The sequence below is a fragment of the Pavona decussata genome, unplaced genomic scaffold (assembly GCF_977016875.1).
Source record: "Pavona decussata unplaced genomic scaffold, jaPavDecu1.1 SCAFFOLD_69, whole genome shotgun sequence".
Taxonomy (NCBI): domain Eukaryota; kingdom Metazoa; phylum Cnidaria; class Anthozoa; order Scleractinia; family Agariciidae; genus Pavona; species Pavona decussata.
In genome coordinates, this window is record NW_028145488.1 from 2,687,837 (window position 1) to 2,704,073 (window position 16,237).

At 40.3% G+C, this 16,237-nt stretch overlaps 1 protein-coding gene across 1 annotated transcript in view; it reads right to left on the reverse strand.

Annotated features, from left to right (window-relative positions):
- Nucleotides 1–4,559: 4,559 nt before the first annotated feature.
- Nucleotides 4,560–16,237, reverse strand: part of LOC146477775 (uncharacterized) — a 291,187-nt gene continuing 279,509 nt past the window's right edge. Inside the window, exons 21-28 of the mRNA XM_085113155.1 lie at nucleotides 16,002–16,094; nucleotides 15,813–15,905; nucleotides 15,463–15,555; nucleotides 15,087–15,179; nucleotides 14,307–14,399; nucleotides 13,915–14,007; nucleotides 10,018–10,068; nucleotides 4,560–8,687 (exon numbers count right to left, since the gene is read on the reverse strand). Coding sequence (XP_084969281.1) covers nucleotides 4,561–8,687; nucleotides 10,018–10,068; nucleotides 13,915–14,007; nucleotides 14,307–14,399; nucleotides 15,087–15,179; nucleotides 15,463–15,555; nucleotides 15,813–15,905; nucleotides 16,002–16,094 — 4,736 coding nt within the window. The 3' untranslated portion in view covers nucleotide 4,560. The remainder of the gene's footprint in view (nucleotides 8,688–10,017; nucleotides 10,069–13,914; nucleotides 14,008–14,306; nucleotides 14,400–15,086; nucleotides 15,180–15,462; nucleotides 15,556–15,812; nucleotides 15,906–16,001; nucleotides 16,095–16,237) is intronic.

The following is a 16,237-nucleotide window of genomic DNA, read 5'->3' on the forward strand; positions in this document are numbered from 1 at the left end:
CATGTCTCTGATATAATGTTCTCATTTGTTACACTTAATAAAACCAGTAACATTTGGCACGAAACAATTTCATGCCGTACTTAAATTAAAGAAGAAAGACAAAACCTTCTCGATTTGTGTCTTCTAATTTTAAAATGTTAAATCTGCCTTAACGTCTATGTACAATTGAGGTACCAAATACACCCTGTTAGAAATATGTAAGGCTGTAACATTTGCTGTCTACCTAACTACAAAACTTATACCATGTCTTGGGTTTGTACAGCACGACATAGCATGAAATAATGTTCACGTTGGTTACACTTAACTTAATGAAAGCAATAACATTTGGCAAGAACCAATTTTTCCCCGTACTTGAATTACAGGAGATTTGCCAGTACAAGGATCATAGAAAGAAGACAAAACCTTCTCGATTTGTGTCTTCTGATTCTAAAATGTTTAAATACAATTCAGCTTTGACTTTCACGGTCTTCAACAGCTATTTACATTACTTACACTTAAAAGGTAATTTCTTCAACAAACCGATCCATTTGGGAATCATGAGAGGAGAGAAACCCCACAGTCACCCCAACAGCAAATTCACATTATCACCATGACGACGGACTTTCATTCTCACTTAATACTTCGCTAGTCTGCAGGTAACAGTGAGCCGATACCAGCTTCACATGCGATACGATATTCGTGAGATATTTTCCGATACTTGCCACTTTTTTATATCGATGCTGGGACGTCTTTGCTCCAGAATTGTACTAAGACGTCATTACCGTCGGTAGAATCCAGGCTTAAACGAGTAGAGAACGCTCAAGTTGCTGTGCTGCCAAGAGAACAGTAAAATTCTTCCCCAAAAAAAGGTTATGCTTGAGAGCAGTAAGAATTCAAATTCCTCCAACGTTATGTGGAATACACATCATGCTTCTTTGAAGTTGTCAGTTTAACGGCATCGAAACAAAACCTGTGTCGTTCGCAAGTATCGATACTTGAACACTACCAGGTATCGACTATGTGGCATCAATATCGACTCACCCTTACGCTGCTGACTTCAGACTGAGTATCGGCTGCAGACCGAGATAAAATTCTTCACCCAGCCTTGTGCGCAATTAGAAACGGCCAGGGTAACAGTACAAGGTATGTGCAAAATAAAACAACAACATAACCATGCATTTGCATTACATGCCACATGTTGGGATCAACAGGAAGAATCCTAAAGTGTGACCATTCAAATGAAAGCTACTGAGTCACACTTTCCTGTGATGCTGTTTATTATGCTGTATAAGGTGGTTCTACCTATCGAGTCTGTGGAGGAAATCCTAAGGTGTGACCATTCAAATGAAAGCTACCGAGAAGTACTTTCCAGTTGTATCGTCTATTAAGCTGTACAAGGTGGTTCTAACTTTCGAGTCCTGTGGGTGAAATCCTACAGTGTGACCATTCAAATGAAAGCTACCGAGCAGTACTTTCCTGATGTATCGTCTATTAAGCTGTACAAGGTGGTTGTAACTTTCGAGTCCTGTGGGTGAAATCCGAAAGTGTGACCATTCAAATGAAAGCTACTGAGCAGTACTTTCCTGTGGCGCTGTTTATTATGCTGTCCAAGGTGGTTCTAGCTTTCGAGTCCTGTGGATGAAATCCTAAAGTGTGAGTATTCAAATGAAAGCCACTGAGCAGTACTTTTCTGTGGTGCTGTTTATTAAGCTGTACAAGGTGGTTCTAACTTTCGAGTCCCGTGGATAAACATAAAGTGTGACCATTCAAATGAAAGCTACTGAGCAGTCCTTTCTATGGTGCTGTAGCTGCTTGTGGTGGTTCCAGCTTTTGAGTCTGTGGATGAAATTCCTCACATGCGACCAATCAATCAAAGCTAGTAAACACCACTTTCCCGTGGTGTTCTTCCTTGTCTTCTGTTTAATAAATCGAATTTGAGGATTTCCCTAAATTTTGAGTTTTAGATGCTCTTAGGAGTGAAACTCAGATTCATGCCGAGTTTAATTTTCTAAATATCCTCACGATTGTGTCCAACACGTTGATCTCCTTTGCACTTGCCTCACATCTAATAGCAAATGTTTAATAAGATTTTATCTCGGACTGCATTTTATACCCAGCCTCCAACTTTTCAAAACTAATCTGCTTTCGTCACGGTGCGCAGAATTTTCCCCAAATGCTCGAACCTCTTACATCACTTACTACACAAAAAATGAAGAATTTGGCTTGGTGTCTGGTTGAAAGGATCATTGATAATTCTTCATCTGTCAAGATTTCATTCCACTCCTGGGTCATTAATCAAGCAAGCGCGGCCACCAGTGGTAAATACAAAATAACGTATTTTGAGCTAAGAAATGGAGCTGCTTTGAAACGAAGGCTTATGAAGGGATTCCCTTCAATCAATCTACATTATCGTATCGTATCGTAGCTTTGTTTAACGATAATTCCTTGCATAAGCTCCATTAGAAGCTAGTTCCAGTTCAACAAGTCCAAAATTAAACTACTCAACAAAAGGAGCGCCGTTACCTTTGACTAACACAATTAACACAGAGGCAAATTTGAAGACAGGAGACAGTTAACCATTTAAGCCCCTATGGAGTTCAGTAGCTTTGTCCTCCTTGAAATACCGTAAACTGCCGCTTATAGGCCCTTATAAGCCCTGGGCTAACACAACTTCGTAAGGGGTTTTAGATGGCCTTTTAAACGGAGGGGCCTATATCCCATCGGGCTTATAACCGGAATAAAAAAAAACCGTTTCCAAACGAGCTATAGCAGTGTTGATCGAAATACGTTTTTCATTTACTGGTTTTTAATAAGCTTTAAAATGTCAATGATTGGAACAAAATTAAAACCAACAACACGAACGAAACTAGACGGCGGCTTATATCCGAGGGGAGGGAGGGGGGGCTTATAATTGGATGTATTTTTTGGTTTACAGGTACATGGCCCTATAACAGGGAGGGCTTAATAGCGGAGGGAGGTGGGAGTGGGGGAGCTTATAAGCAGAGGGAGGGGGGCTCATAAGAGGAGAGAGGGGGGCTTATAAGCGGCAGTTTACGGTATCGGTAAAGCATCAAACACGCTGATCACGAAAATATAGCGAATGATCACTGTAAGATAAACTGATTTTGAGCAATTTCTCCCAACTAATACCACAACAAATATGAAGACGCCAATGAGGAGAATTTGCGGTTTGATATTAGGGCTTAAAGGCTAATGGCACTGCTAAGGAAGGTTGATACTCTTCACCATTCAACTTCACTTTAACAAGTAACTGTTTCTTTAAACATTGCCAAAAACTGAGAATAGGAATTTAGAATTGGTTCGTGTTTAGCACGCGTGCGGGAAGTTTGGAAAGTAGGAGATACCTGTAAAGGCCCGTTTACACATGCACATTTTGTCGCGCGCAAGTTGTAGTTTTAAATCGCATACGTTAACTAGCGGCCATTTCATTGCTCATTTGTCACTGAGATATCGCAGGAGGTTCGAACACATTTCAAACGTGACACAATTGTGCTTGATTTCTTGAAAAAAGTACAGCGTTGTAAACACACCAAAAAAAAAACATTGGTTTAAAGTACGATTTGAAGCCGTAGCCTTCCGCGAGAAAAATTGTAGTGAGGTGCGACAAAAATCGCTTGTGTAAAAGGGCCTGAAAAGTTCGCCGAGAGCAACACAGTTTCTCGAGTGCGCTTAAAACTTTCTAAGTGTCCATAACTCGATAGATGCACAGCTAAATGGATGAAACAGACGCGGTTTAGCACAGAGACAAGTGTTGAAAAGGGGAAACGTCGTCTGGTTACTCAGACCAATCCTTCCGTAACAAAGCTAACAAAAAACGGTATAAAAAACAAACAACAATGAGCGAAGAAAATCTAAAACCGTCGGAGCTTCCCTAAGTTTATTAGTTACGAGCGTTCTAAACTTCCTTTTCTAAATATCTTATTTCCTTTCATGCAAGAAACCGTACTTTCGCGCCGTTTTGAAAATCACTTCGACTGGTTTTAGAGTCAAGTTCAAAAGTAAAATTCGACGCATTGGATCGCTATCGTCCAACGAAGTTTTGCGTCTATAATTAACATACTAATGAAAAAAAGACGGCTTTTGGAAATGATAAAAAAAAAAAAGGTTTTCAATAACACGAAAATTTTCCCTGGAAAGCTACCGTTACCCTAGCTTCTATTATTTTTATATCAGCGTTATAAACTTGTTTACCTTAGGGAATCCGATAGATCCAATCTGTAGTTTGTTTAGTTCTTTCTGAGCTCCTTACTAGCATAGCCCCATGGTGCGCTTTGAATTATTTATGCTGCTATTTGTCGTTTCGTTTTCTTGTAAAGGGCGACTTGATTTCACTCCAATCCAAAGATTTAACTCCAGTGTCGACTAAATTTACTTGCTCCGGACTCGTTTTTCATCTCTCCGGTTCTTCAAGAAAGGTTTCTTCTTTAATAGCGACCGAGAACAAATTTCCTTAGCTCAGTGTAACTTGCACGTGTTATCATAATTGTATAAATGCAGCGCATGCGTCAATCGAGTTATGGATACACGCCTTCGCTATTGAATTTGATTGGGTGGTAGGTTTTAGCACACATTTTCTTCTCCATACAAGCTTACCGTTAAACTTAATGTAATTAACGACTTACAGTCTGAAAAACACTTGCTAAGATCACATCCAAGGCCTCTAGTTGTAGAACTGTGGTCGTTGATTGTCAAACTCAGAGTAGTTAATGTGTCACTTTTTGCCAGATTATTGCACAGTTCTCGTAACTGATCTTCACTCACTTCACTGCAGCTATTGATTCTAAGACTGACAGTAGTTAATGACTCATTTCTGGCAAGGCCATCACCCAGATGCTTCATCCAGTCTCCATCCGTGTTACTGTAGTTATTGATTGTAAGAGTGAGAGTAGTTAATGACTTATTTTCGGCCAAACTATCACGCAACCAAAGAATCCTGACCTCATCCGTTTCACTGAAGTAGTTGATTCTAAGAGTGAGTGTATGTAATGACTTGTTTGCCGCCAAACCACGACCCAGATCCTGTATCAAGTATCCAACCGTGCCACTGTAGTTGATGATTGTAAGAGTGAGTGTATGTAATGACTTGTTTGACGCCAAACCATGACCCAGATCCCATATCCAGTCTCCACTCGTGTCACGGTAGTTGTTGATTGTAAGAGTGAGTGTATGTAATGACTCGTTTGACGCCAAACCATTTCTCAGATCCAGTATCCTGTCTACATGCGTGTCACTGTAGTCGTTGATTGTAAGAGTAAGTGTATGTAATGACTTGTTTGACGCCAAACCATCACCCAGATCCAGTATCCAGTTTCTAGCCGTGGCACTGTAGTTGTTGATTGTAAGAGTGAGTGTATGTAATGACTTGTTTGATGCCAAACCATTACCCAGACCCTGTATCCAGTATCCACCCGTGCCACTGTATTCGTTGATTGTAAGAGTAAGTGTATGTAATGACTCGTTTGATGCCAAACCATCACCCAGATCCAGCATCCAGTCTCTAGCCGTGGCACTGTAGTTGTTTATTGTAAGAGTGAGTGTATGTAATGACTTGTTTGACGCCAAACCATCACCCAGATCCAGTATCCAGTCTCTAGCCGTGGCACTGTTGTTGTTGATTGTAAGAGTGAGTGTATGTAATGACTTAATTGACGCCAAACCATCACGCAGAAATAGCGTAAGGAAGTAACTGACACTAATGTGGCTGTTGATGGTTAGGGAGAGTGCAGTTAAAGACGCGTTTTTCGCCAAACTGTTGCTGAGGTCTATTCCCTTGTCAGTGAGGGAATATAATGTAAGAGTGAGAGCGAGTGTAGCTAAGGAGGTGTTTTCCAACACCACTTCAAGGAGACGTTGCATCCACCCTACGTTGTCGCCAGGGCAGTTTTCGATTGTAAGAGCAAGTGTTGCTAATGACGTGCTGTTTGTTAAACCGTCATTCAGACCCTGTGCCCAGTCATCACTCACGCCTCTGATTGTGAGACTAAGTTCACTTGTTCCAGTATCCTTCACTTTGGTGAATACCGAAGGTAATAACGAGGGCTCATCAATACAGAAATTAAGGCCACATGGAGAACAGTCTGATATCAAGTCATGGACAATCACCTTTAAGTTCGCATTGTGGTTGGCACCTGAAAACCGCTCAATAGCAGCCTTCCCGTTAGTGGTCAATTCTCCCCAAATGTTGAAAGTAACGGGGTGTACGCACTTTTCAATTTTCAGGTAGCTCACAAGACTGCTTGCAACATCATCAGGTAGGTTTCCGTGAATGTTAAGAGTGAGTCGACACGGTGTGGAATTCACCAAGAGTCTCCCGACAGCTTCTATAACTTCACAGCTCAACTCACCCCAGACGTTCAATGTCTGTTCTAAATTAAAACTGCTCTTAGCCAAAACAGGAGTAAGACAAGCGACCTTAGCAGCCACAATGTTTCCACTGGTATTCGGGTGGAAAGTACACGAGCGCTTTGCTTTGTTAGCTGAAATTATACCTTTAATAACAGTCGCCCAGTTGTCAGGGAGTTCACCAAAGATTTTTACTTCCAAAGCATTCAAAGAGTAATTTTGCAAGAAACCTCTTTCTAGAAAGACGATGCCTGATTCACTCACCCTTCCAAAAACAACCAAAGTAAAAGATTTCAAAAAGGCTTGTTCTGAAAGTCCTTCACAAAGGGCAGTAGCTAATGAACCCTGCATCTCTCCAAAAATGGTGATGACAACAGAGGTCAAAGACGTGTTGAGTAAAACTCTTTTCAAAGCCAGTATTGCAGTGTCACTTAATGAACCATAAATCTTGAGGACAACTGACTTCAATGGTGTATCCGCAGACAATCCTTTTTCAAGAGCTCTGGCCCAAGCCTCGCCCCACTCATTAAACAGTTCAAACGTCACGGAAGTCAAGGTGTTGCTTGCAGCCAAACTGTTACCAACGATATCAGCTATGTCAGACGAGAGGCATTGAAAAATTCTAAGAGTAACTGACATCAAAGTCGAGTTTTGAGATAGTCCATCGTAAAAGGCATTTTCGAGAGCTTCTAATCTAGAAAGGAACAAACTCTGTAGTTTTGGACAGGATTTCAGGTAATCAAAAGCAGACTTTACTTCGAAAGCTCCCTTATAACAATCACAACACACAGATAAATGAACAGGATGCCGTAACTGTGAAAAGTTCCGGCAGTATTTTGCAACCTCAAAAAAACTAGAATAAAAATAGTCGCCGTTTTCGCCCACTTCCACAGTCAAAGGGAAAGGAATGAAGGAACAAAGAACCATCGCCACTTCTTCGGCATTTCCACTTTCACTGAAACTTTCAGTTAAAAACTCTGCTTCTTCCTCTTGGCACTTGGACCAGTCCCAGTTGTCACTCTTCAGCTTCTCACCAATCTGTCTGAAAAGGACACTCGCTTCCTCACCCAGTATACCGGACAAAAACAGAAACACTTGTCGGTATTTTACTACAACACGGTAATGGAAGTCTAACTGGAACTCTTGGAAGATATTGACCTCTTCTCTCAATATCTTAAGTGCTAGGTATAGTGCGGCCAAGTACTCTTGAAACGTCTTATGAATGAAGAAGTACTCATGTTGGGGGTTTATCCTCTTCAAGCTGGCTTCCTTGAAAACAAGGCCTAGTTTCCGAGCAACCAGATCTTTATATCTCCTTTCAAATCTTTCCAGTTCTCCTTCACGAAATGAATGACGATCTTCTAATAGACATGCCCAGGCCAACTCTCCCAGTACCAGTAAGTTCTCTTCGAATTGCTTCTCCAGAGCTTTTTCGTCCTTGGGAACTTCCCAGCCATGTTTCCCACAAAATCGTCGTAGAAGACATCTAATAATGATATGATAGAGTTCAGTACGACGAGATGGAAGCTCTCCCTCAAAGTCTTCAAAAACAACACAGAGAAGGAGCAAATTCAATGGATTGTTTGGTAAAGCATGAAGGAAAGAGTTTTCCTGGATTGCTTTGATAAGCCTCTCTCCTTTTGACAAATGCTCACGCCCCAAATGATTAAAATGCTTTCTGATGTACTCAAAAGCATCTGCGTCTGTAAATCCTTTAATTTGCAAAAGAACGTCAAAGTCAACCTTCTGTCGTACCTCAATTCCCCTCTCTTGGCGAGATGTGGCCAACACATAACAAAATGGCAAACTTTTTTTACTAAGCAATTCATCCACATTGCATTTAAATTTCTCAGGTAGCTCATCCAGACCATCCAAAATCAACAAAACTTTTCCATGGTAGTGGAAATCTTTAATGTAACCTATGAGCTCTTTCCTGATCTCTTCATTTTCAGGTAGAAGTTGTTCATTGATGGCTTCCAATACGTCTCCACCAATGTCCCTGCATTTCAGCAATAGTACAATTTGAAACTCGGGAAAGGAATGGTGTTTTGGGATTTTTCCACTTGCCCAGTCATACGCGATTTTGAGACAAAATGTTGTCTTCCCAATACCAGGGCTTCCTTCTGCTAGTACGGTTACATCATCTGGGGCTACAAAGATGTCATACACGCCTACGTCATCGCGTCCAAGCTGGAAATCGGTTTTTCTCCTTGAAAGGATTCTCAGTCTCGTATAAACATCTTCCATGGGTAGCTTCAAGGTGTTCTCCCAAAGGAGTGGTTTCAAAAGCGACCGCTTTTTGTACGTATCTTTGAGAAAATTGACAACAAAAACCAGACCTGGACCTACAGAAGAACAACAAAAAAGTATGTTAGCCCAAGGGCTACAATTTTGTTTCAGCCCTAAAGTGTTCATCTACCGGATTAAAAAGCACTGTATTACATGTTGTCTACTAGATGTGTCTGTCTGTAATTGTGCTGGATTTTACAAAATACAGTCGAGCCTCCACACAACGACCTCCCCTAAGCTCCTAAAATTTTACCTCTGTTATTTTTAACTTCACATAAACACAGCGGACAGGTCAGTTAAATTGACGCCAAAATCCATTTCCATCTCGTCCCTTAAAAGTCAGTAGAAGAGAGAGGCTGGACTCAGTGTTGTCCTCAGAAAAACATTGCTACAGGAAGCCAAACAAAAAGCTAGGTCTACTGACTTTGTTCTGAACTCAGAGCGCGCCAGATTTAAACCGAGATTCATCTGCGGTTAATTGAAATTTCAGAGAGAATAGAGAGATTTAGAATCGCGTTTACAGCAAACAGCAAACATGAGATTCGCGTGTATGTTTTCTTGAAAATTTTAGTATATGGATGAGAATAGCGCAAAATAATTCTGCCCTTTGATACTAACGCAAAACTACTCAACTGAGAAACTGAAAACAGCGAGTGGCAAATATAGAACAAGCGTGGTCACGTTGTTATTTTTGCCGTTTGCCGAAACGTAATGCTAAATCAATCTAATAGGTACTAACTGAGCAAAATCAAAACGTTAATATGAACGGGGAGGGTGGGGGAACTTTTTTTAAAATAAACGTCTGCTCATGATCGCTGTACTTCTTTCTACTTTTTATCCTGAAAACCAATGGGAAATGCAGAAATAAAATCGATCTCTTAGAAAAGTTAAGACAATCAAGAAAATCCCTTTGTCCCACTCCCCTAACATTCTGATAGGACTCATTCTTGGCGGATGGTATTTTTGGAGGTACTGTATGTTCTTGCAAATCCAGTAAGATATAATATATAGAGCATTGCAAGGATCTTATGTGAAGGACATGTGCTTTAGGCGTGGTGAGGGGATTTATTACTGTAAGGGTCTTGTTGGAGACTCAAGATTATCCCTTTGTCCCACTCCCCTAACATTTTGATGGGCTCGTTTTCGGTGGATGGTATTTTCATGTGTGCTGCTGGTGTACTTAAAAACCTCCAATCAAATTAATTCCCCTCTGTTCGATCTTATGCCAGAAAAGAAGGTTACAACCGAAAAAACCTCTAATAAAATGGATAACTACAACACTAAAATGGAACATGATATACATTCAGAGGCTGTGAAGCAAGCTAGTTAACAATCGCAGAGGATCAATAATCATGGGAAGTCATATAAATGGTTTGTTTTACTCACTCAGGGCAGGTTGCACTGTTGACAAAGGAAATTGGCCACAACCAGAGAAGCCTAAAACAGAAAGAAGAGCAATAAGTAATAAGCAGTCTACTTCTAAAGCATACTTGAAGTGGCTAACCTCATCCTTGCGCTGAAATTGCGTGTTATCATTCGAGTGGCACAATAATATTGATAGCAACAATCGCGTAGCCTTTGCAACTAAACAACAACTTGATCATGAAAAGAAGTTTAATCAACAATTTTTGGCCTTCTAAACTCAATAAATTGACTGGACAAAGGTCGACACTTAAACCTGCTTGGAAAAGCCATGGAATCATGGTAACAACAATCAACGACAGCTTTTCTGCAGTTAGCATTACTGCAAATTTGTTTTCAATGTTTCATTGCCTCATTATAACCATACAGAAGATGTCAAAGGAATGGAAAGATGGGACTTGAAGTGAAAAAGGATGCCTTTTACGGCGTGACTAAAACAAGAACAAGTTGGAAAAGGCATCTTGTTTCAGAGACTACTCAGATCATTATAGCACAACACGAAACATGGCTCACGGAAAAACACAACAGAAAAATCTTTAAGGCCACATCTCTGTGGAATTCCCACTACATGATCTAACACAGAAAAAGAGGGCCACAACCTACACCCCAAGACAAAAAAAGGCCAATACATCGCCCATAAGACTTCACAGTCTAACGATTCAAAAACACTTCTCATGTTTCTGTTACTGAAAAACATTTTACGGCTGTAAAGTAAGCTTATTTATTTTATTTTATTTATTTAATTCAATATTTATCCAGGGGCATCCAATTTAGCAGAGCTAGTTTAAATGGAGCCCTGACACAGCACAAGACAAAACACAAAACATTGAGACAAAAAAAAAAGCAAATAAAAAAACTAGACAAATAATTAAGTTATAAATGCAGCATATACCGCGGGCGTTACTGCTTAAGATGGCACTTTAGTTTGGTTTTAAATTCACTGAACGCCTCTACCTGTCTAATGGTTCTCGGGATGGTGTTATAAGTTCGAGCACCGTTTATTCTGAAGCTCCCCTGATACTTAGCAGTTTTTGCGAAGGGAGGGCGCAACAAATCACGGCTTCTGGTGTTATAGTCATGGTAAAGATGCGCGTGCCTAAACTCTGAAAGTAAGTACGAAGGCGCTATTCCGTGAAGACATTTATGGACTAAAAGGCATTTGAGATAATTTCTGCGCGCTTGTAGGTTGGGCCAACCAAGTGTTGATTTTAATTCCTCAGCCCCGACTGATCGACCTTCAATAATGCATGCAGCACGTCTATTTAGCTTATCTAGGTAATTTTTGCTTCCAGCCCCACAACTGTCCCAGACAGGCGAACAGTAATCAAATAATGGCAAAACTATAGTATTGTAGAGCATTAGGCAAGTTGGCTTGGGGAGAGGAGAACCTTACGCGCTCGACGCAGAACACCTAATCTTGACGAGATCTTGTTACCAATATATTCTATGTGGTCCTTCCAAGATAGAGTGTTGTCTAGGAGGACCCCAAGGTACTTGAACTTGTTAACCCTTTCTAAACGCGTGTTATTGATTTCTATAACTAGATCGTCAGCCTCTGCGGTCCTCTGATGGGTACCAACAAGCATAATCTTCGTTTTCTCAAGATTAACTATTAAAAAATTAGCATGAAGCCAGCTTAGGACATCAGTTAGGCCATCAGTTAACCGAGCTTGAATTTCACTGACAGACTTGCTTGCAAAATAGATAAGTGTATCGTCAGCATAAAGCTCAACACCACAACCTTGAACCGCCAAGGGTAGGTCATTTATGTAGATAATAAAGAGTAAAGGACCGAGTACGCTACCCTGGGGGACCCCAAAAGGTATAGGCTGGGGTTCAGACAAGAGCCCATTTACGCAAACACTTTGAGTGCGTGTAGTTAAATAGGACCTAAACCATTGGACAGCGGAGCGATTCATTCCTAGTAAAGCTAACTTATCTAGCATGATGTTATGATCTAAGGTGTCAAAGGCCTTACTTAGGTCTAAAAATATAAGGCCAGTTAATAGTCCTTTGTCAATGTTTTCAAGCAGAGTGTTTGTCGTGTGTGAGGCATGTGGATGTTGAATGAAATGGGCGGAAGCCAGATTGGAGAGGAGAAAGAAGCTTATGCTCCTGTAAATAGTTGTAGACCATACGGTGGACAGCCCGTTCAAGTATCTTGGAGAAGACGGGAAGTATAGAGATTGGCCGAAAGTTTGACGGGTCCGATTTCGATCCAGCTTTATGAACCGGCGTGACAATAGCATGTTTCCAATCAGCCGGTAGCGTTCCTTCATTGATTGTTCTGTTCATAAGTAGGGTTAGGGGTCTCGCCAGGGCTTCTGCCCTATCCTTTAGAAGTCGCACAGGAATATCAGGTAGACCGGATGATTTCTTGGCGTTCAGTGATTTCAGTTGTTTGTAAACAAAATCCACTGTTATTTGTGACAAACTAAATTGTGCACCTGTTAGTAGTTGAGGAGAGCAGCTGGTTGGGACCACTGGCACTGGTAGAGTCTGCCGCAGTGTTCTTATTATAGATTTAAAGAAGAATGTAAAGTTGGCTGAGATTAGCTTTGGATCTGTGATGACTTCACCGTCAATTTCCAGAGATTGAATTTGGCCATCTTTAGCATCACTTCCAATTGCAGATTTTATCGCACTCCATAATTTGCTAGGATGGTTCTTATTTTCTTGAATCAGGTTAGAATAATACGCCCTTTTTGCCTCTTTGATGGTTGCAGTTATCTTGTTTCTGAGTGATCGATATTCTTGCCATTCATAAGATGATCCAGTCTTTTGTGCCTTTTTGTGATGGAAGTTTCGTTGAACAATCAGCGCTCTTATTTGATCGGTCACCCAAGGGAGCGTGTTAGATCGAGCTCTTCTTGTGCACGTTGGTGCATGTCGGTCGGCAATGGTGACAAAAATGTCTTTAAAGGAAGTCCACGCCTCATCGACCGTGAGAGAGGTGCTAATGAGATCCCAGGAGATAGAGTGTAAGTCTCTGATGAAATTTGGGACTGAATAGTTCTTATAATTCCGACATTTGATGGTTTTTATAGCGCCCCTCGGCGATCTAACTTTCCTAATGATGTAAACAAGCGAATGATCACTAATAGAGCATTCTAAAACACCAGAATCAGAGATCTTCATTTGGTCTGTTGTAAAGGCTAAATCTATAAGTGTGGACGATCGTTCAACAATCCTCGTCGGCTCTTTGATAAGCTGAATAAGTTGATAAGCTTTAAATAACTTGCAGAGTTCTTTAGTGTCAGCAGATATTTTCTTAGCGGCTAGGTCACAGTTTAGATCGCCGAGTATGATTGTTTCTTTCCCCTCACTGCAGGAATAGTCGAGTACGCTTTCAAACTCGCTAATAAAATCTTTCACCTCAACATTAGGCGGTCGATAAACCGAGGATACCAGGATTTTACTCTTGCTCGGGAAAGTAAATTCAAGCCATAAAGCTTCAACATCAATAGAACTTATATCTGTTCTTCGCCGTGCAACGAGCTTTGATTTATAATAAATCGCAGTACCGCCGCCACGTTTAGCTTAAGATTAAATAAGTGCATGAATTGTTGTTTTTAATGATTCATTGTTTCATTTGAAGTCACAACAAGTGATGTTAAAAATGTTTTTGTCAGGGTGCCAAGCGAAAACTACCTCCTAAGGCAATCTAGAACTTAAGCATAAGTGTCATCCTTTTTGCAACTCAAGCACTTTCCTAATGATCCTAACAGATTTCTGGATTAGCCAAATTGGCAAGTTCACCTCAATGAAATTCAGGTCTTTTTAGAACCAAATTATAACTACATGTAGTTGACATAAATTTGTTGCATGCGATTGGTTAAAGTATAACTATTTCTCACCTACCTTCATTACTACTTCTCCAGTGAGTTTGAGAGGCTGCAGGGAAAGGAAGCTGACTGTAACCTGCCACTGAAGACTGACTTCCACCAGGATAACCTTCAAAGTGGAGAATTGTAATAAACAAAATTATGAAACATAGCCCTTTCGAGAATGAATGACATACTGATTCAGAGGCATCAACAAACTGGACTCTGTAAGCACACCTATGTGTTAATACCTCCAAGTTTTGTATTTTGCGCTTATGTAAGAGAGTGGAGAGTATAAATTCTTTACCATAAACATGAAGCAACAGAAAATTGAACATACTGTAATAAATAATGTACCAAGACAGCAGACATTTTTGTAAATGCTATGTGACAGCTTTATTGTGATCGCTTAGAGTGTTTCCCACCAACCTTGAATTCCACTTTTCAAATGACTTTGAGAGGCCACAGGGAAAGAAGGCTGACTGTAACCTGCTACTGAAGACTGACTTCCACCAGAAAAACCTTCAGAGGGAAAAATCGTAAACAAAGAAGTTAGAAAAGATAGCATTTTATAGGGTAGATGGGTTCACACAAGCAGCAGCTTGCTTTAAAATATGTATGACTGTCATGTATATATACTTGAGCACATTTAATGGATCTTTCTACAGGACTTTTGTTAATGGCATTTCTTAAATGAAACCAGCTTTTGTCTTTCAGAAAAGTTTACCACTTTTTGTTTGCAGGGAAAAGCTAAGTAGCCAATGTGCGTGGAAAGGCAGGGACCAAACTGGACTTCATCACATAACGATTCAGAGAACCAATATTATTGTCAGGTGCTCTTGAAGATAAGTGGCACTTCAACTCTTGAACACACCTTCAGGTAAAACCACAGGCTAAATTACAGTAGTTTTTATGGCACGTCCTCCAAAACATGGTCAACGTGGGCTTGGGTCTGCTGGTTTTGATGATGTGTCATCTACTGAAGCCGACATGGGCTTCCCTTTTCCTAGCTAGCACCTACACATGTACCATACAATACTTTCATATAAATCGTATGGCAATTATTGTCTAAGAGCTTTTAAGATAAAAAGGTGCATTGTGTCAGCACCAGAGACAGTTGACATAAAATTTTTTATAACTCGTGCATGCTTTGACACTGCTTTTCTTGAGATTTCATCACATAATAAAATGTTTTTAATCTACACATACCTTCTGTTCCACCTCTTAGATGAGTTTGAGAGGCTGCAGGTAAAGGAAGCTGGCTGTAACCTGCTACTGAAGACTGACTTCCACCAGAAAAACCTTCAGAGAAGAAATTGTAGGTACAAGCGAAATTGTAGAAAGTGACATAGCATAGTAGAGAGTAAAATGGCTAATTGTTGTACAGCCTACTCAGATAATTTACAAAGCAGAAAACATGGCTCAGAGAAAAGCATTAATAAGTGTATTGGGCAAAGAAAATTATGTTCTCACAGTAAACAAATTTTCAGAGTCAAAAAAATTATAGGATTTTACTTTAAAACTAAAACTTAAAATGCCATGCCATGCGACAGTTGTTGGGATTATTCAAAACATTCCCACCAACCTTGAATTCCACTTCTCAGATGAGTTTGAGAGGCTGCAGGGAAAGGAAGCTGACTGTAAACTGCTACTGGACACTGACTTCCATCAGAAAAACCTTCAGAGGGGAAAATTGTAAAAAGCGAAACCTTTTTAGAGAGAGTAAAAAAATAAATAAATATAAACATAACTACAGCCAACAACCTTTATTAGACAAAGCACTGAATGTATAAATGCAGGGGAAGAAGATTATATAGTACGCATGTTTCCAAATTGTAATAGCTTAATGATGCAGCAAGATATCTGACATTTTTTGGAAATGCTGTGTGAATTGGCTTTAATTTGTTGTACTTGTTTTAGGTGTTTCCCACTTACCTTCTGTTCCAGTTCTCGGATGAGTTTGAGAGGCTGCAGGGAAAGGAAGCTGACTGTAACCTGCTACTGAAGACTGACTTCCACCAGAAAAACCTTCAGAAGAAAACATTGTAATGAGCAAAAATGATCTGCTATTTCAAAAATTGTGTGCATGAAAGCTTTGTTGTGCTAATTGCCTTTCCCACCTACCTTCAGTTCCACTTCTCAGATGGCTTTGTGGGTCTCCAAAGAAAGCCCGCTGACTGTAACCTGCTACTGAACACTGATCACCACTGGAAAAACCTTTGGAGGACAAAATTGTTTTAATTGTAGCAACATTGTACATCATATTAATATCGTTGCATTTTAGAAATTGTAAGTCAGAAGACTGGACATACACAACGGAAAGCATAATTTTGTTTCTCTTCAGGTTTCAGTATCAACAA